Source organism: Phyllostomus discolor, chromosome 11, assembly GCF_004126475.2.
Source record: "Phyllostomus discolor isolate MPI-MPIP mPhyDis1 chromosome 11, mPhyDis1.pri.v3, whole genome shotgun sequence".
NCBI classification, from domain to species: domain Eukaryota; kingdom Metazoa; phylum Chordata; class Mammalia; order Chiroptera; family Phyllostomidae; genus Phyllostomus; species Phyllostomus discolor.
The window spans coordinates 5,886,032-5,900,048 of NC_040913.2; the positions used below are offsets into that span (position 1 = coordinate 5,886,032).

The 14,017-nt window shown below is 48.9% G+C and overlaps 1 protein-coding gene across 1 annotated transcript in view; it reads right to left on the reverse strand.

Moving 5' to 3' along the window:
• WDFY2 (WD repeat and FYVE domain containing 2) overlaps positions 1-14,017 on the reverse strand; it is a 121,802-nt gene that overhangs the window by 78,034 nt on the left and 29,751 nt on the right. The window contains exon 2 of the mRNA XM_028526574.2: positions 1,936-2,003. Coding sequence (XP_028382375.1) covers positions 1,936-2,003 — 68 coding nt within the window. The remainder of the gene's footprint in view (positions 1-1,935; positions 2,004-14,017) is intronic.

A 14,017-nucleotide genomic window follows, 5' to 3' on the forward strand; every position in this document is an offset into this window, starting at 1 on the left:
GCTTCCCAGACGATGAAAATGCAGCTCAAGGCTTCTCAGTGAAGTAAATAATTCAAGTAAAGAAAGCATCAGAGACTGGCACTTAAATGTCTAGGGATGTCCGTACGGGGAAGGGGGTGGGTGAGCTCCTACTTAGGGTGCCGCTAGTGTGCACCTCAAGGACCTCCCTCGCCCCTCATCCCCAAACCCGCTTCATCCTGCCCCGTGTGCCCCTCCGTGGTCTTCACCGTCCCGGGAGTGACCAGCCTCTGGGGTCAGCTTCGACTTTGTGGGTGACAGCCCTCCCCCATCCCTTTCAGAGTGAGATGTTGTGACAGCCCGGATGAAAAGGCAAGACCGTAGATCTCACTGGTTCAGACCATTTAAGAACCAGAGGGACAGTCCATCAGAGAGTCCCTTTCCCTCTCCAAGCCCCCACGACCACCCCAGCTTACGGGGAAAGTGCACCTCGGGCCGCCCCCGTGTAACGGTGTCTGCCGGAGGCACAGCAGTTAAGGGGGGTGCTGAGCAGCATGTAAGTGCTCATAACGGGAAGAAGCTGCCTCTTCAGGAACATGAGGTTGAGCACTCGGTTTAGCTCTGTGGCTACCACACGAAATTCTAAAGACACATCCAACCTCCGAGATGATTTGAAAAATCACAGAAAGCCGTTACATCCTTAATTATTCATCTGTTCATAAACAGGCAAATTGTTGCTTATGTTATTAAAATGTTCTTTTGCCGCAGGCATAAACTCGATCCCATCTACAACTCAGCACGAATTTATTTTGGTCACACACGACGGCATGCATAACCAAGCTGCATATTTGTATCAAGGGAATCGCTGCACACGGTAGCAGGCCAGAGGGTACGTGGGCCCAAACAACGAACCTCGGGGATTTTTCTAGAAGGTCAATTTCAATTAAGATTTGCAGGAAGGAGAATAAGGAAAGTATTTATTTATTTATTTATTTATTGTAGGGAATGGTTTACAATTTTATTTTATAAGATTTTATTTATTTATTTTTAGAGAGAGAGGGAGGGAGGGAGGAAGGGAAACATCGATGTGTGGTTGCCTGTTGCATGCCCGCCACCGGGGACCTGGCCCACACCCCAGGCGTGTGCCCTGACTGGGAATCGAACTGACGACCCTTTGGTTCACAGGCAGGCACTCAGTCTACTGAGCCACACCAGGCAGAGTGGAAAATATTTACTAATATAACTAATAATGAATTTAAATAACTATTTTACCCTAAAACAAACATGGAACAGGATGTCCAAACTTCACTAATTTTAACAATAAATCACTAGGCTGAAAAGAAAGTTCCTTTTTGGGGGAGCTGGCTCTTCTTCCCTTATAGGGGAACTTCTGCCATGTAAGAATCTGAGAGTCAGTCATATCTTTTTTTTTTTTGTCAACAGCATATTTGAAAGATTTTCTATTTATCAGTGCAAGGACATATTTCTCAAGATCTTGAGGAAATGAGGGTGACTTATATTTAGAATGTTTTCACCCTAGCAAACCCTTTTGAGAACTAAATGTTCGATGCTGAATGTCTTGAATTTGCATAAATAATACAATAACGATGCAAGAACAACTGACTTCACACATGCGGTCACTGGACATGATTTTAAATTGCCTAAGGAACAGCTTCACAAAACAAGTTAAAGAAAAAGCTAGAAAACAGAGGGAGGCCGCTGTCACCAGAGGCCTGTTGCCGCAGTCCTTCTCCCACTAACTGGGCGTGTGCAGTCGGATTTCAGAGCACATTTCCTATTTTCCATACCGAGAGCCTTAGAAAACCTAAAGTGAGGTACTAGGGTGCTGTCCCTTACATGATGCTCCCGACCCTCGGGCATCCCTACACAAGAACAAAACACAGACAAGGCAAGCCCAGAGGGAAGGGGCGTTGGGGGGTCAATGTCTGGTTTTAAGACAGAAATCCGGATACTTACAAGGCATCACGTGGTATATGCTTGGCCAGTACTGTCCGCTGTCTCTCTTTAACCACACGCGAACGGTCCTGCAACAGAAGAAAAGAAACTTCTTAATTATACACATATGTGTGTGTGTATATGTAACATATCCTAAGTATATAGACTATGATCTTAACTACATACGTAAAATATTTATATATACACACATATATGCATGTGTACCACCTATGCCTCCTAAAGACCCTAAATTTAAGGCTCGTACACATTAAGAATTACATATGACTCTTTAACTATGATCCTCATATATGTCTGTATGCACACACGTCACTGTGATAGTGCCTGAGATTATTCATCTCTGTGCTGTTGGCTGGCCTCTCCGTGTGTGTGGTTCTCCTCCCCTAGTGTGCTGGGAGCACTCACTGGCCTGGGGCGCTGTCACGTTTCACCACGGAAAGAAACGGGGAGACACGATGAAGCACCACGCAGCATCTGACACCCGGAGAAGCCCGGCATAGTGAATCCACAGACTTAGGGGCTAGGCTGGGCCACTGGCTCCAGGGACAGTGTTTCCAAGCATGGCCAGGCAGCCGTGAGCTCTGGGAATCACGTTTCCCGAGCTGCAGGGCCTGCCACGGGGCCCGCCACGCAGCGGTGTAATCCCGCAGCAAAGGCTGTGAGGCACACTCCAGGCCAGAGGCCCACGGAGAGCTCGGGGAGGAGGAGGGAAAGGAAGAAGGACAAGGTCAGGGGCGGCCGTCAGACTCTGGCTAGTCATCCTGGCCCTGCGTGAGCGACACCGGCCACGACACCCTCTGCCCAAGCCAGCAAGGCAAGCATAGCCAGGAGGCGCCGGGACCCTGCCGCAGACCAGAGGAAGTGGCGGATAGCCGGCCAGGCGGAACGGGCAGCTCCCCACTGCTACGAGGCCACGTCCGCCACACCCTCCCCACACACCCTTACAGCACCCCAGGACAAGAGGCAGAGTCGGGGCTTTTCGTCTCTGAGACCCCGACTCTGCCTGAACAGGCTACTTCCGTCGTCGCACTAGACTGACAGTTCCAGATTTTCTTCCCACCCAGTCAGTAGGTCGCCCACAAGTATTAGTTAGAAGGCTAATCACAGACAAAATAAATGCCACGTTCCCCGCATAGCCACAAGGTAGTGACAGTATGGTGACACTACCCACGCGTGCAAAGTTCTGTCTTGGGTCAACTATCCTAACCCGTGAGATGGACAGGCATCGCGGTGAATAGAATAACCTGTAAGAAGTAACTCAGTACGTACATTATTATATACATATCAGTCCTCACTTGAGTCCTTTCTGCAATATATGCCAGTACGCTTCCATCTGGAGATCAATACCGCAACAAGAATAGCTCCGGGAGTGACATCGTGAAACATGGCAGAGTGGGAGGCCCCTGGGACCAGTCCCTGCACCAGATCAACTACTGAGCTGGCAAGAACCATCAGAATCGCCATTTCAAACCTCTGCCGTCCAGTTAGATAGATACTCGCCACGTACAAGGGAATGCCTGATGGGGAAAGAGGCTGGCGTGTGTGGGTGCACGGCATGCTCTGCTAGCAGCTGCCTGCACGCATGCGCCCCGGGGCGGGCAGTGGTGGGGGCGGTGGTCCACGCTCTCAGAGTGGCGTGTTGGGATCAAGGTGGGGACGCTGCCCTCCAGAGTGTGGGGAGTGTGGTTTGGTTCGCCTGGCAGTCCACTGAAAGACGGGAAAAGAGACTGGCCATTGTTTCTGTCTCCTCCGCCTGAAGGGCACCAGGCAAGGTCTGCCGAAAGAATGTAAGGAGACAGAAGACGTTTTTTTCCCTTATGAAACCCAGGCATTAAAAGAAATCACTGGTTGTTCTCAGAGATGATAGAACGGAGGGTTCAATGGTAACATATGACAAGAAATACAGTCTTTGGAATTGAGTTGGAAAATGCTAAACAGATAACTGAAGCATGCTCTGTAGAGGAGAGAAATTGTGGTTTTCAGATTTACTGCGTTACAATATTTAAAATATCCAGTTCTCAACAGCAAATAAAAAAAATCATGCAGTATACAAAGCAACAGGAAATGGCCCATTCGCAGGAAAAAAAATAAAAAAGAAAGGGACAGAAATCATCAGTATAGAAGTCCAAACATTGGCCTTACTAAACAAAAACTTTAAATGAACTGTCTAGATACATTCAAAGACTTGAAAAGAAGGACAAAGAACTAAGGAAAATCAGGACAAGGGTTTACGAACAAGTAGGGAATATGAACAGAAAGAGAACAATTTCAGAAAGGAATCAAGTAGAAATTCTGGAACTGAAAAGTAACAACAGATGAAATGAAAAATTCACCAGAGAGGTTCAACGGCAGATCTGAGAGACAGAATAACCGTGAACTTCAAAGAGATAAAAGAGGAAAGAATGAAGACAAATGAATAGAACCCCAGGAACCTACGGGACACCATTAAGTATGACAACATGTAGAATATGCGAAGCAGAAGACAAGGGGACAGAAAAATATTTGAAGGAAAAAGGCTGAAAACTTCTCTGATCCGAAGATGCGAATCTGCACAGCCGAGGGACTCAACGAGCTCCAAGAAGGAGGAACTCAAATAGACCCACCCGAGACACACCACCATCAGATTGCTGAAAGCCAAACAGAAACTCTGGAGAGCAGCGACATGTTTCATCAGAAGCCTTGGAGGCCAGGAGGCCGTGGGATGATGATAGTGCGCTAAGAGGAAGAAAAATCAACCAAGAATTCTATCTCTGGCTGAAAGCTATTCCTCCAGAGTAAAGAAGAAAGTAAGACATTTCCAGGTAAACACAAGCTGATGTTCGCTGCTGGCAGATGTTCCCCACAGGAAACGATTCAAAGGATTGTTCAGGCTGAAACAAGGGCGTGAGATAGTACTTAAAGTCATACAAGGAAATGAAGATCATTGATCAAGGCAAATACACAGGTAAATGTAAATGCTAATATGGTGTATTGCTTATAACTTCTCTTTCTGTCCCCTGCACGAGCAAGAGACACATGCATAAATGGAGAACGCTATGTTGATGGGCAAGAAATGGGTGATTTGCGGCAACAACAACAACAAAAGAGAAGGGGAAAGAGCTGAGTGGGAGCCAAGTTCATGGATGCTATTGAAATGAAGCTGGTCTGAATTCAAACTAGGCTGCTACAGGTTTAGGATGTTAGAAGTCCCCTTGGTAACCACTAAAAAATACATAGCAGAGAACAGGGAGGAATCAAAAGGGTAGGCAACAAACAATTCAGTCGAACATAGGACATGGGGTGGGGGGGGCCCTGAGAAACAAAAAGACGAGCCAGGTGCGGATGTGGAGAAAAGGGGCCCTCGCGCACCGTGAGAGGCGGGCAGGCCGGCGCAGCCCCCGGGGGAAGCAGTGTGGGCCTGCCTCATGACTCAGCGATTCATTCCACTGCTGGGGGTTCACCCGAAGGCACGCCCACGCAGAGCACTACTGTGAAAGGACACATGCACCCCGATGTTGGCTGCAACCCTGTGTTACCCTATCTGTAATAGTCAAGATTTGAAAGTAGCCTAAGTGCCCATCAGTAGAAGAGAGGGTAAAATTAAAAAAAAAAAAAAAACAATCTGTGGTACAATCACACACCGGAATAGTGCTCAGCTGTAAAACAAGGGAATGGTACCGTTGGCAACAGTGCAGAAAGAAGCCTGCTAAGTGAAGGAAGCCAGTCAGAGAAATCCCAGAAGCACAAGATTTCACTTCCACGTGGAATCCAATGAACCGAACAGACCAACACACTACATGGAAACGGACCGACAGCTGTCGGAGGGGGGGGAGGTTGGGGGGCAGGGTGCAAAAGGTGAAGAGATTGAGCAGAGAAAAAAAACCCACAGACACAGGCAACAGCAAGGTGATGAGCGCAGTTGGGGGAGAGGGGAGGTGGGAGAAGGTGAAGGGGGGACAAATGGTGATGGAAGGAGACTTGACTCGGGGTGGTGAGCACACCATATAATACAGGGATGATGTGTTATAGAACTGTACCCCCAAACCTATATAATTGTATTAACCAGTGTCACCCCAGTCAATTCCATGAAAATGAAACAGAATGAGAAAGGACATCATACAGTGATTAATAAGTAACAATACCAGGAAGAAGGGCCGAAGACAACCCCTGGCGGACTCCACCAGTGACGAGGTGGGGAGCAGAGAGGCTCTGTGGGGCCTCTGCGTGGGCCGCCCAGGGGGCTGAGCAAAGGTCCCTGACGTCTCAGGCACCGCCTGTGTCCTAATTTCTGGTCTAGAAAATAAGGTCATTATAAACATACCTAAGAACTGAACTACATTCACAGTAAGAACATGCCTACAATTAAAAAAAAAAAAAGACCTATCTATATAGGTCACTCTTCTGAGAGAAGAAACTGAGGTGGTGACAAGCAGTGTACCACAGGTTGCTAAGCTACTAGATAAATAAAATAAGATGGGGCATCTACCCATGTTGAAATCCAGGCTTTGAAAACTGTGCCTTAGAATGATGTAACCTTCATTAGTTACCATAGCGATGAGCTTCATTTCCCAGGGGACCATTGTTATTTTTGCTACCAATGAAGTAACTGGTGGGGGGGGGGGGGCAAGGGGCCTGCATAATAAATCCTGTTGTGTTTGCAGGACCCTCAATTTTCAGGGAATACTTTCCTAATAGATTACACATTTTAGCCTCAATGCAAGCAGAAGACGGTCTCCAACGAGCTGCAAACTGGCAGGCAAACTTGGAGCCAGAATGTCAATGTCTTTTTGTGGTTTTTACAGTGACTAGTTTCAAGGGGGAAATGGGCCTCTAATGCAGAGAATGTTGCAGACATTCTTGGAAAACGTACTTGAAAGACGAGAGATATTTTGAAAACCTCTTTCTCTATGATAATCTGTAATAAGAACAAACTGCCGGATTCTCATTACACGCATTCTCATCACCCAGAGTAAATAAACTGAACCTGATCTTCCACAAAACGCTGTAGCTCTGTATTGAGAGTTTCTCCACGGACGGAAGGAGGCTGCTGGCGGGGGGGGGGGGGCATGAAGTGAGACCCTGGGGCTCAGGCTGGGCGCTGTCCAGCTGCCACGCAGCTCTGCCCCCAGCCTCGGTGGCCCCACTGTGCCAGACCTAAACAACTGCAGAATCACAGCCGCCTCGATGTTCTTCCCAGAGCTGTCGCAACCCAGCCATCAGAGGCTGCGGAGGAGATGTGGCCGTTTCATATTTCAACACCTTGAGCTTTTAAGGGCATCCCTGCTTGGAAAATAATAGCCACCACTCTGGTCACGCACTTCTCGGCCAGGTGGCTAATTAGAGCCACCTCCCCGTGGCATTTAACCAGCACAGTCATTTCACGCAGGTCAAAGGCTGTGACAGCCTCCGTCATCCTGAATTTTAAAAATCACAACCAAGAGGCAAGATCTTCATTGTTTTTCTGAAATCTACAAAGTGGCAAAATGAAGTCGAATGAACCCCTAGGTCAAGTGAGAAACTGCAAACACACACCAAGTGCATGGGATCGCTCTCTGTCGGCCAGTCAGCGCCGAGTCTGGGGGAAAAGAAGCCCCCGCGAGTTTATTAGTAATAAAGCTTCTCGGGTTTACTACCGACCGAGAAGTCTTATCACTCATAAATACTATTCTGTGGCTGCAAATAGTTTCCTCCCACTCGAGACTTGTTTTTGCATATTTTGTTTTCTTGGCGATGTAATTCTTAGGAGCTGTTCGAACACAGCTTCCTGTCCTTGCGTAGTTATGGGTCTCGGAGCTCCCGGACTGCCGACCCCCTCCTGGTGCCGTCTGCATCTGTCCCTCCCACATCAGCACGGCTCCCCCACGAGCCTTGGGACTCCCCAGGCAGATTGGGCACCAGGGTCACGCTGCTCTTGCGCATGTCAGGGCACTCACATTGGCTGCCAGTGCTGCTTAGCACGTCCATCTCCCCACGGGATGAGGGATTCCCTGAGGACTTTAAAAATGTCTCTCTTGAGTATTTCTATCTTTGATTTAATACCTACAATAGTTTTATTTTGAACACATACGGGACTTAGCATAGAGGAGGTACTTGAAGGGGTCCTATAAACACATAAGAGGAAAAGAGAACAGGAAATACAAGAGAAAAATGAACACATTCCCGGTGCAACCGTACAGAACAACCCACAGGGAAGCACTAGGGACGCACAGAAGACCAGAGAGGCCGGGTGGGTTCCTGGTTATGACCCCAGCAGTGCCCGAGTCCCTCCCAAGGCAAGAGGAAGGTGAGTACGGGGCTTGAACTGTCAGCCCGAGCCGTTCAACCACAAAGAGTGCTCACCAGCATCACCCATGAGCAGGAATGTGGATGGAGTCACTAGGCGGACAGTAGAGGTTCAAGTCTAGCTTTGGCTCTGTGCACAGCGGGGAGGCACGGTCCGGGCCATCCCAGTGACCCCCGTGTCCCTACAGCCTGCGAGGGCAGCGGGCACGGGACAGAGGCTCAGCCGGGACTTAGGAAACAGTGGACGGAAAGAGCGGCGAGTCAGGGAATGCCCCTGTTCTGGCTGCCCCTGTTCTGACCTGTAGATGGACGAACCGCTCCTGTCCAGGGTGGTCACATGCAGCGAAACGGCCGAGAATTTTACGCCTTAGAAACACAGCAGGGCTGCAGGGAGGGGAGGCCAGGGAGTCAACGTTTAATGGGAGTGGAGCTCATGTTTGGGCCACGGGTGGTGGTGACGGTCGCACGACATTGCGAATGCACTTAATGCCACTAAACTATTCGCCTAAAAATGGTTAAAGTGGTCGATATTATGTTGCCTGCTTTATCATAGTAAAAAAAGGAAAAATCAAACATTTTTTAGAAGGGAAAGAAACAGCAGAATGACGATCTCGCTGAAACTGGGATCTTCACGGAGCTGCCAAAGATGCAGCCGCTAGCAGACGGCTGTGGACAGGCCGGCCCCGAGAGCGTGCAAAAGGGATTCACTCATGAGCCGCAGCAGGGAAGGGCCGCGGGGACCCACCCCGCATTTAATTCCAACTTAGAGTTTGGGGGAGTCAGACTTGACATCCTACGAACCAAGGAACCAGGAGAGTTTCTGAATCATGTGTACGTGGGTACGGTTACGTAATAAAAGGGGGTGTTTTCAAAACACTGCTTTGGCGGCAGAGAGCGACTTGGATCAGACGGGGGGGGGGGGGGCGCGGATTAAAGGCTGCAAGACCCTCTGAGAGCCCACCAGCGTGATCGACATGTTCAAATACAGTAGTGGCAGGGCAATAAGGAGGAAGAGCCAAACCCTGGCCAGGTTTCTAAGAAGGAATCACAGGATGGGAGAGGAACCTAAGGTGGCTACAACATTTCCGGCCTGGAGAGCCGTGCTGATGGTCAAGACGGGCTGTAACCGATGCGACTGGCCCGTGTCTTAAGAACAAGGAAAGGCCTCGCGAAGTCAAGTCACTTTTCTCGAGAGAAGTTAGAAAACGTCATTGATTTTCAGCAGCGTGACGGAACAGTGAAAGACCTTCCGAATGAGAACAATCAAAATGTTAGGTACAATTTAGTAGAAGATGGTTTCCTTTATGTCGTGTTAAAACATCGCCAACTTATCTGAAAGCGAGGAGTCTGCAGGTCGCCAGGCCCCGAAAGAACAAGGGCATTTTTAACTCTGAAGTTTTTACCCTGAAGAGCTTCCGTGGGGTCCCAGAGACCTGGAGCATCCGCTCCACATGCCGCAGCAGCGGGGACGGGGTGCCTGGGGCCCGGCCAACACAGGGACTCCAGTAAGAGACTCTCTTTAAACTGGGATTCCAAAGCCCACACACTTGGTGTAAGAGTTCCTGAGAAATCAGTCCGCCCATGCAGAAACGGGACGGCAAGGAAACCTGTTCGGATAAACGGGAAAACGTTCTAAAACCAAGCCGTTCCCCATACGCTGGTCCTAATGAAAAATTCAGCACAGATTGAATCTCCTTGTGCCATCTGAGCAGCCTCCAGTGGAGAATTTAATTTTAAGTGTTTCTGGATTTATAATGTCCTCAGGCAATCAGTTAGAAGCACAAGCACACCCAGTCTTCTAGAGAAGCTCAGCTTCAAGGAGGGCTTGAAGATGAAGGCAATCAATGACAAGTCGGGTCAGAAGTTATCATTTCGTCTTCTGGAGGAACTGGTCAGAAGTGATGGTGAGAATATTAAGAAAATTATGGTTAATTTAGTTCTGCATGACAATTTATGTTCTGCATTATGGAATGCAGAACAAGTTACCACATATAGATATTTACTGCAGTATTAATGGGTGGAATAATAAAGCACCGAAAATTCACTTAATGTAAACCCCAGCACCCCTCCCAACGAAGGATGGGGTGGGAAGACATGTGAAACGAGATTGGCAAAAGGCTGACCACTGAAGCTGGGTGATACGCAGCTGAGACTAACCATGATTCTCACCAACTTTACACGCACCTCACCTGCTCTGTCATATAGTACCAAGGAGGCTTAAAACAGGAAAATCAAAATGACAATGAGACTTCCCTGGCCAATGGGGTTCAGTTGGTTGGAGTATTGTCCCATAAACAGAAAAGTCACAGGTTCAATTCCTAGCCACAACACTTTCCTGGATTGCAGGTCCCATCCCCAGCTGGGGCGCTTCTGAGAGGTAACCGATCAATGTTTCTCTGTCACATGGATGTTTCTCTCCCTCCCTCCCCCTCTCTCTAACACAAGTAAGCATGTCCTTGGGTGAGGATTAAAAAAAAAAAAACAATGAGACAAACGCTTTACTCTGCCAGGTCGAATATAACAGTAGCTACCGCCCTTTACAATTTTGCTGATATAAAGTGATGAGTTAGCATAGATAGTTGAAAAAAATCTCATGTCATCTTTAAAATAAAAACACTGTATACAGATATCTTCCCCTCTTATAATCAACCATCTTCCCGTGGGTTCTTGAGATACATAATGCATACTCATGAATGTTAATAAATCCCATAAATCAAAATCACATTAACTTCTCTTCCACACTGAATGCTCCCCACAATCTTCCACAGAATTTCCTTGACATATCCAAGTACATGGTGTAACAAAGTGCAGATGAACCTACGATAGCAAAAATTCTTTAGATGCTGGTTGAAGAAAAGTCTATTTCCACAAATCATTCACCATAGCTCGGCCTCCCTGGGAAAGCATGCTTGATTTAAGCCCTGCTAAGCAGAAAAGCTTACACGCAAATGCATTCAATGCACACAGAAACCAGGGAGACAGAACCTTCCATTTCATTCGTCAACCCTCGTGTATATCTTTGTGGGGGAAGTCAGGTAAAAGTAATGGCTGAAACGAAGTTATCTCCTAATATTCTTCTCAAGAGTTCACTAGTTTCAAAAGAGCTCATGAGACTCCTGAGCTAAGGCCGAATATCACATAGCCCCTCCCCCAAAAGCCACTCTGTAAAGCAGGCATGATGGGTAAATCGTTGCTCTGCATGATATGCAGCAGGGTGGAATTAATCCCCGCCAAAATACAAGTCCGAAAAGTTTAGCCATACCTCACACTCCCACCAGCCAGCAGTCTCCAAGGAGTTACACGTGTAATAAAATGAATGAAATCAGTATTTTCTGACTCACACACCGTAGCTCTTCATGAATGGGGGACGTAAGCGTGCGGAAAGATTAACTCTCTGATCTCATTTTAATGAGTTTCTCTGTCTTTGAGGGACTGCCCCACGGATGCTCAGTCACTCTGCAGTCACTGACGTCAGTCCATTGAAGAATTCTCAGAGCTGGGCTGACGTGCACTTACTCGGGCACTTTTTGCTAAATTCACCAACATATAAAGGCAGAGAATAATTTAAATAACGTCAAGTTACCTCTTCCACCCAATACGTTCCTAATGCCTGTCAATCCCACCTCCTTAACGTCACCACAGTCTACCCTCCTCCTGCTGTCCACGTGGCCTTAGGCACACTCGGGCCGACACCCACAAGGGCCTCCTAGCCGCTCCCCTGCCTCCCTGTCCATCCTTCTTCGATCCCTTCACCCAGTCACTGGCGAGTCATCTTCCTAAAATGCAAATCCGACTGTGTCACAACTTCAAAGACTCGGGGGTCAGGTCCAGCTCCGTGGTCTACCAGGTTTTCCAGGATCTGGCCCCGGTCTGCTCCTCCGGCCCCACCCACCCCAGCTGCCCAGCGCTCTGTCGAAACTGCTCTTCATTCTCTGTCTCGATAACGGGTACGCTTTTTGTTGGATGTCACAGGTGGGGGGGAAAAAACAGGAACTAAAACTAAAGCTCCGGTGAACTAAACAGAGGGGTGCCCGCTTTTTACTTTGCCAAGAGGGAAAAAAAAAAGCCCCACTCAAATGAAAACAAAACCTGTAATTTGCTGGCATTTTCATTTTACAAAGTGAAGGAGGACATGATCTTAGAACTCTAATACTTGATAGATTTTAGATATAAAAAAGCTCATTATATTGTGCTCTTTTGATTTCACTGGACATGGGTGAAAACTCTCGCGGGAACCTGCTCAGTAAAATCACCACCCCCACTAACCACGTTGCTGGTAGACGGAGGTCAGAGGTACAGTTGGCACGTGGCCAGTCGAAGCGTGCTTTCCCAAACCGCCCAGGGTCACGACAAGGACACTGAGTGTCGCAGCCCAGGGCCTGGTGGCACTTCTGGGAGGTGTGAGGCAGCACTGCCCAACTCACTGAACCCGAGCCCTGTGGAGGCGCCACCACCCCCTGCCCCCTGCAGGTTCCCTGTCCCGGGCTGTAGATGCCTCCCCCATCCCCTGCCACTGAGGCCACGCAGGGTTTCCAGGGTTCCTTTCCTGAGGCCTTTGTTCCCGCCACTCTCTGACAGTGGGCCCCTAGAGCAGGCGACTTGCTGTGGGCAGGACCAGGGCATGGGGACCCGGGGCTGACGGAGCACCTGGGTCCCCCATCATCCAAGATGGTAGCCTGGGGAGGTTCTTACACTGAGTGCCCGCAAAGCTAGCAAAATAATAGGTTAGAGAGAAAAACCCTCCCCCCACCTCTGGTACCAGACTGGGGGTGGGACCAAGGGAAGGCAGGCGCTTGCACTGCAGAAGTCAAAATGGTGCAGGGGGAGGTGCTGGGCCAAAGAGGTCTGTCCGTCTAGCCTGGGGAAGGAAGGGATAGGTTGGGAGCTGGGCCCGCCCAAAGTGTGAGAAAGCACTTTGGTCCAGGGGACCAAAGAAATGCTCCCTCCCCAACCTGGGGACGCAGTGGCTGGTGTATTTACCTGACGCTGAAGCCCTAGCAGCTGCATGGCCCATGGCCGCCTGCGCTGCACACGCAGGTTCCGGGAAGGAACCTGGGACAGACAGCATCTGGGGACAAGCTCAGCTACAGGGTGACCGCTTAGCTGCCACCTGAGGTCTTCAAAGGGCTGCATTTTACACTGGAATGGGAACTCTGGACACTGACTTCTGTCTTGACCTAGCCACAGAAGGGAGTTCTGAGACCAGAGCCCACCACCCTCCCAGATCGCGCAGCACCTGAACAAAGCCCCTTTGCTATTATTTCACCTGCGTCTGCCTCACCAGTTCGGGTTGCACAGCAGCGGGCAGCCGGACCCCCTCTTTGTCCACTAGCAGCCATACCTTCATGCCCCCCGCATGTGCTGACCCTCTGCCGAAGCACCTTCCTGCCCGACTGCCCTCCGTGGCCTGTGTAACTGGAGCTCAGCCTCCCACACGCACACACCCTACAGGGCGGTTCTTTTCCGCTTTTCATGTTAGTCTCATACCATGGTTTCAGGTTTCGCATTTAAGTCTATAATCTGCTTTGTGCTCATTTTTGTATGTATATGAGGCATGTATCTAAGTTCATTTACTATGCAAATTTGTGCCAGCTCCACTTGTTGAAAGACAATTCTTTCTCCCACAACCTGTCTTTGCTCTCTTGTCAAAATCCGTGGATGACACATGTGCTGGTCTCTTCCTGGACTCGCGTCTGTTCGTCAAACCGTTTGCCTAAGCTGTGCTCTCTCTCTTTCTCTCACTGTCTTACATGTATCTTGAGGCTCGTGATCCAAACACAAAGGGCATTCTGTGCGAATGAGAAAGAATCTGGAATGTTCTGGA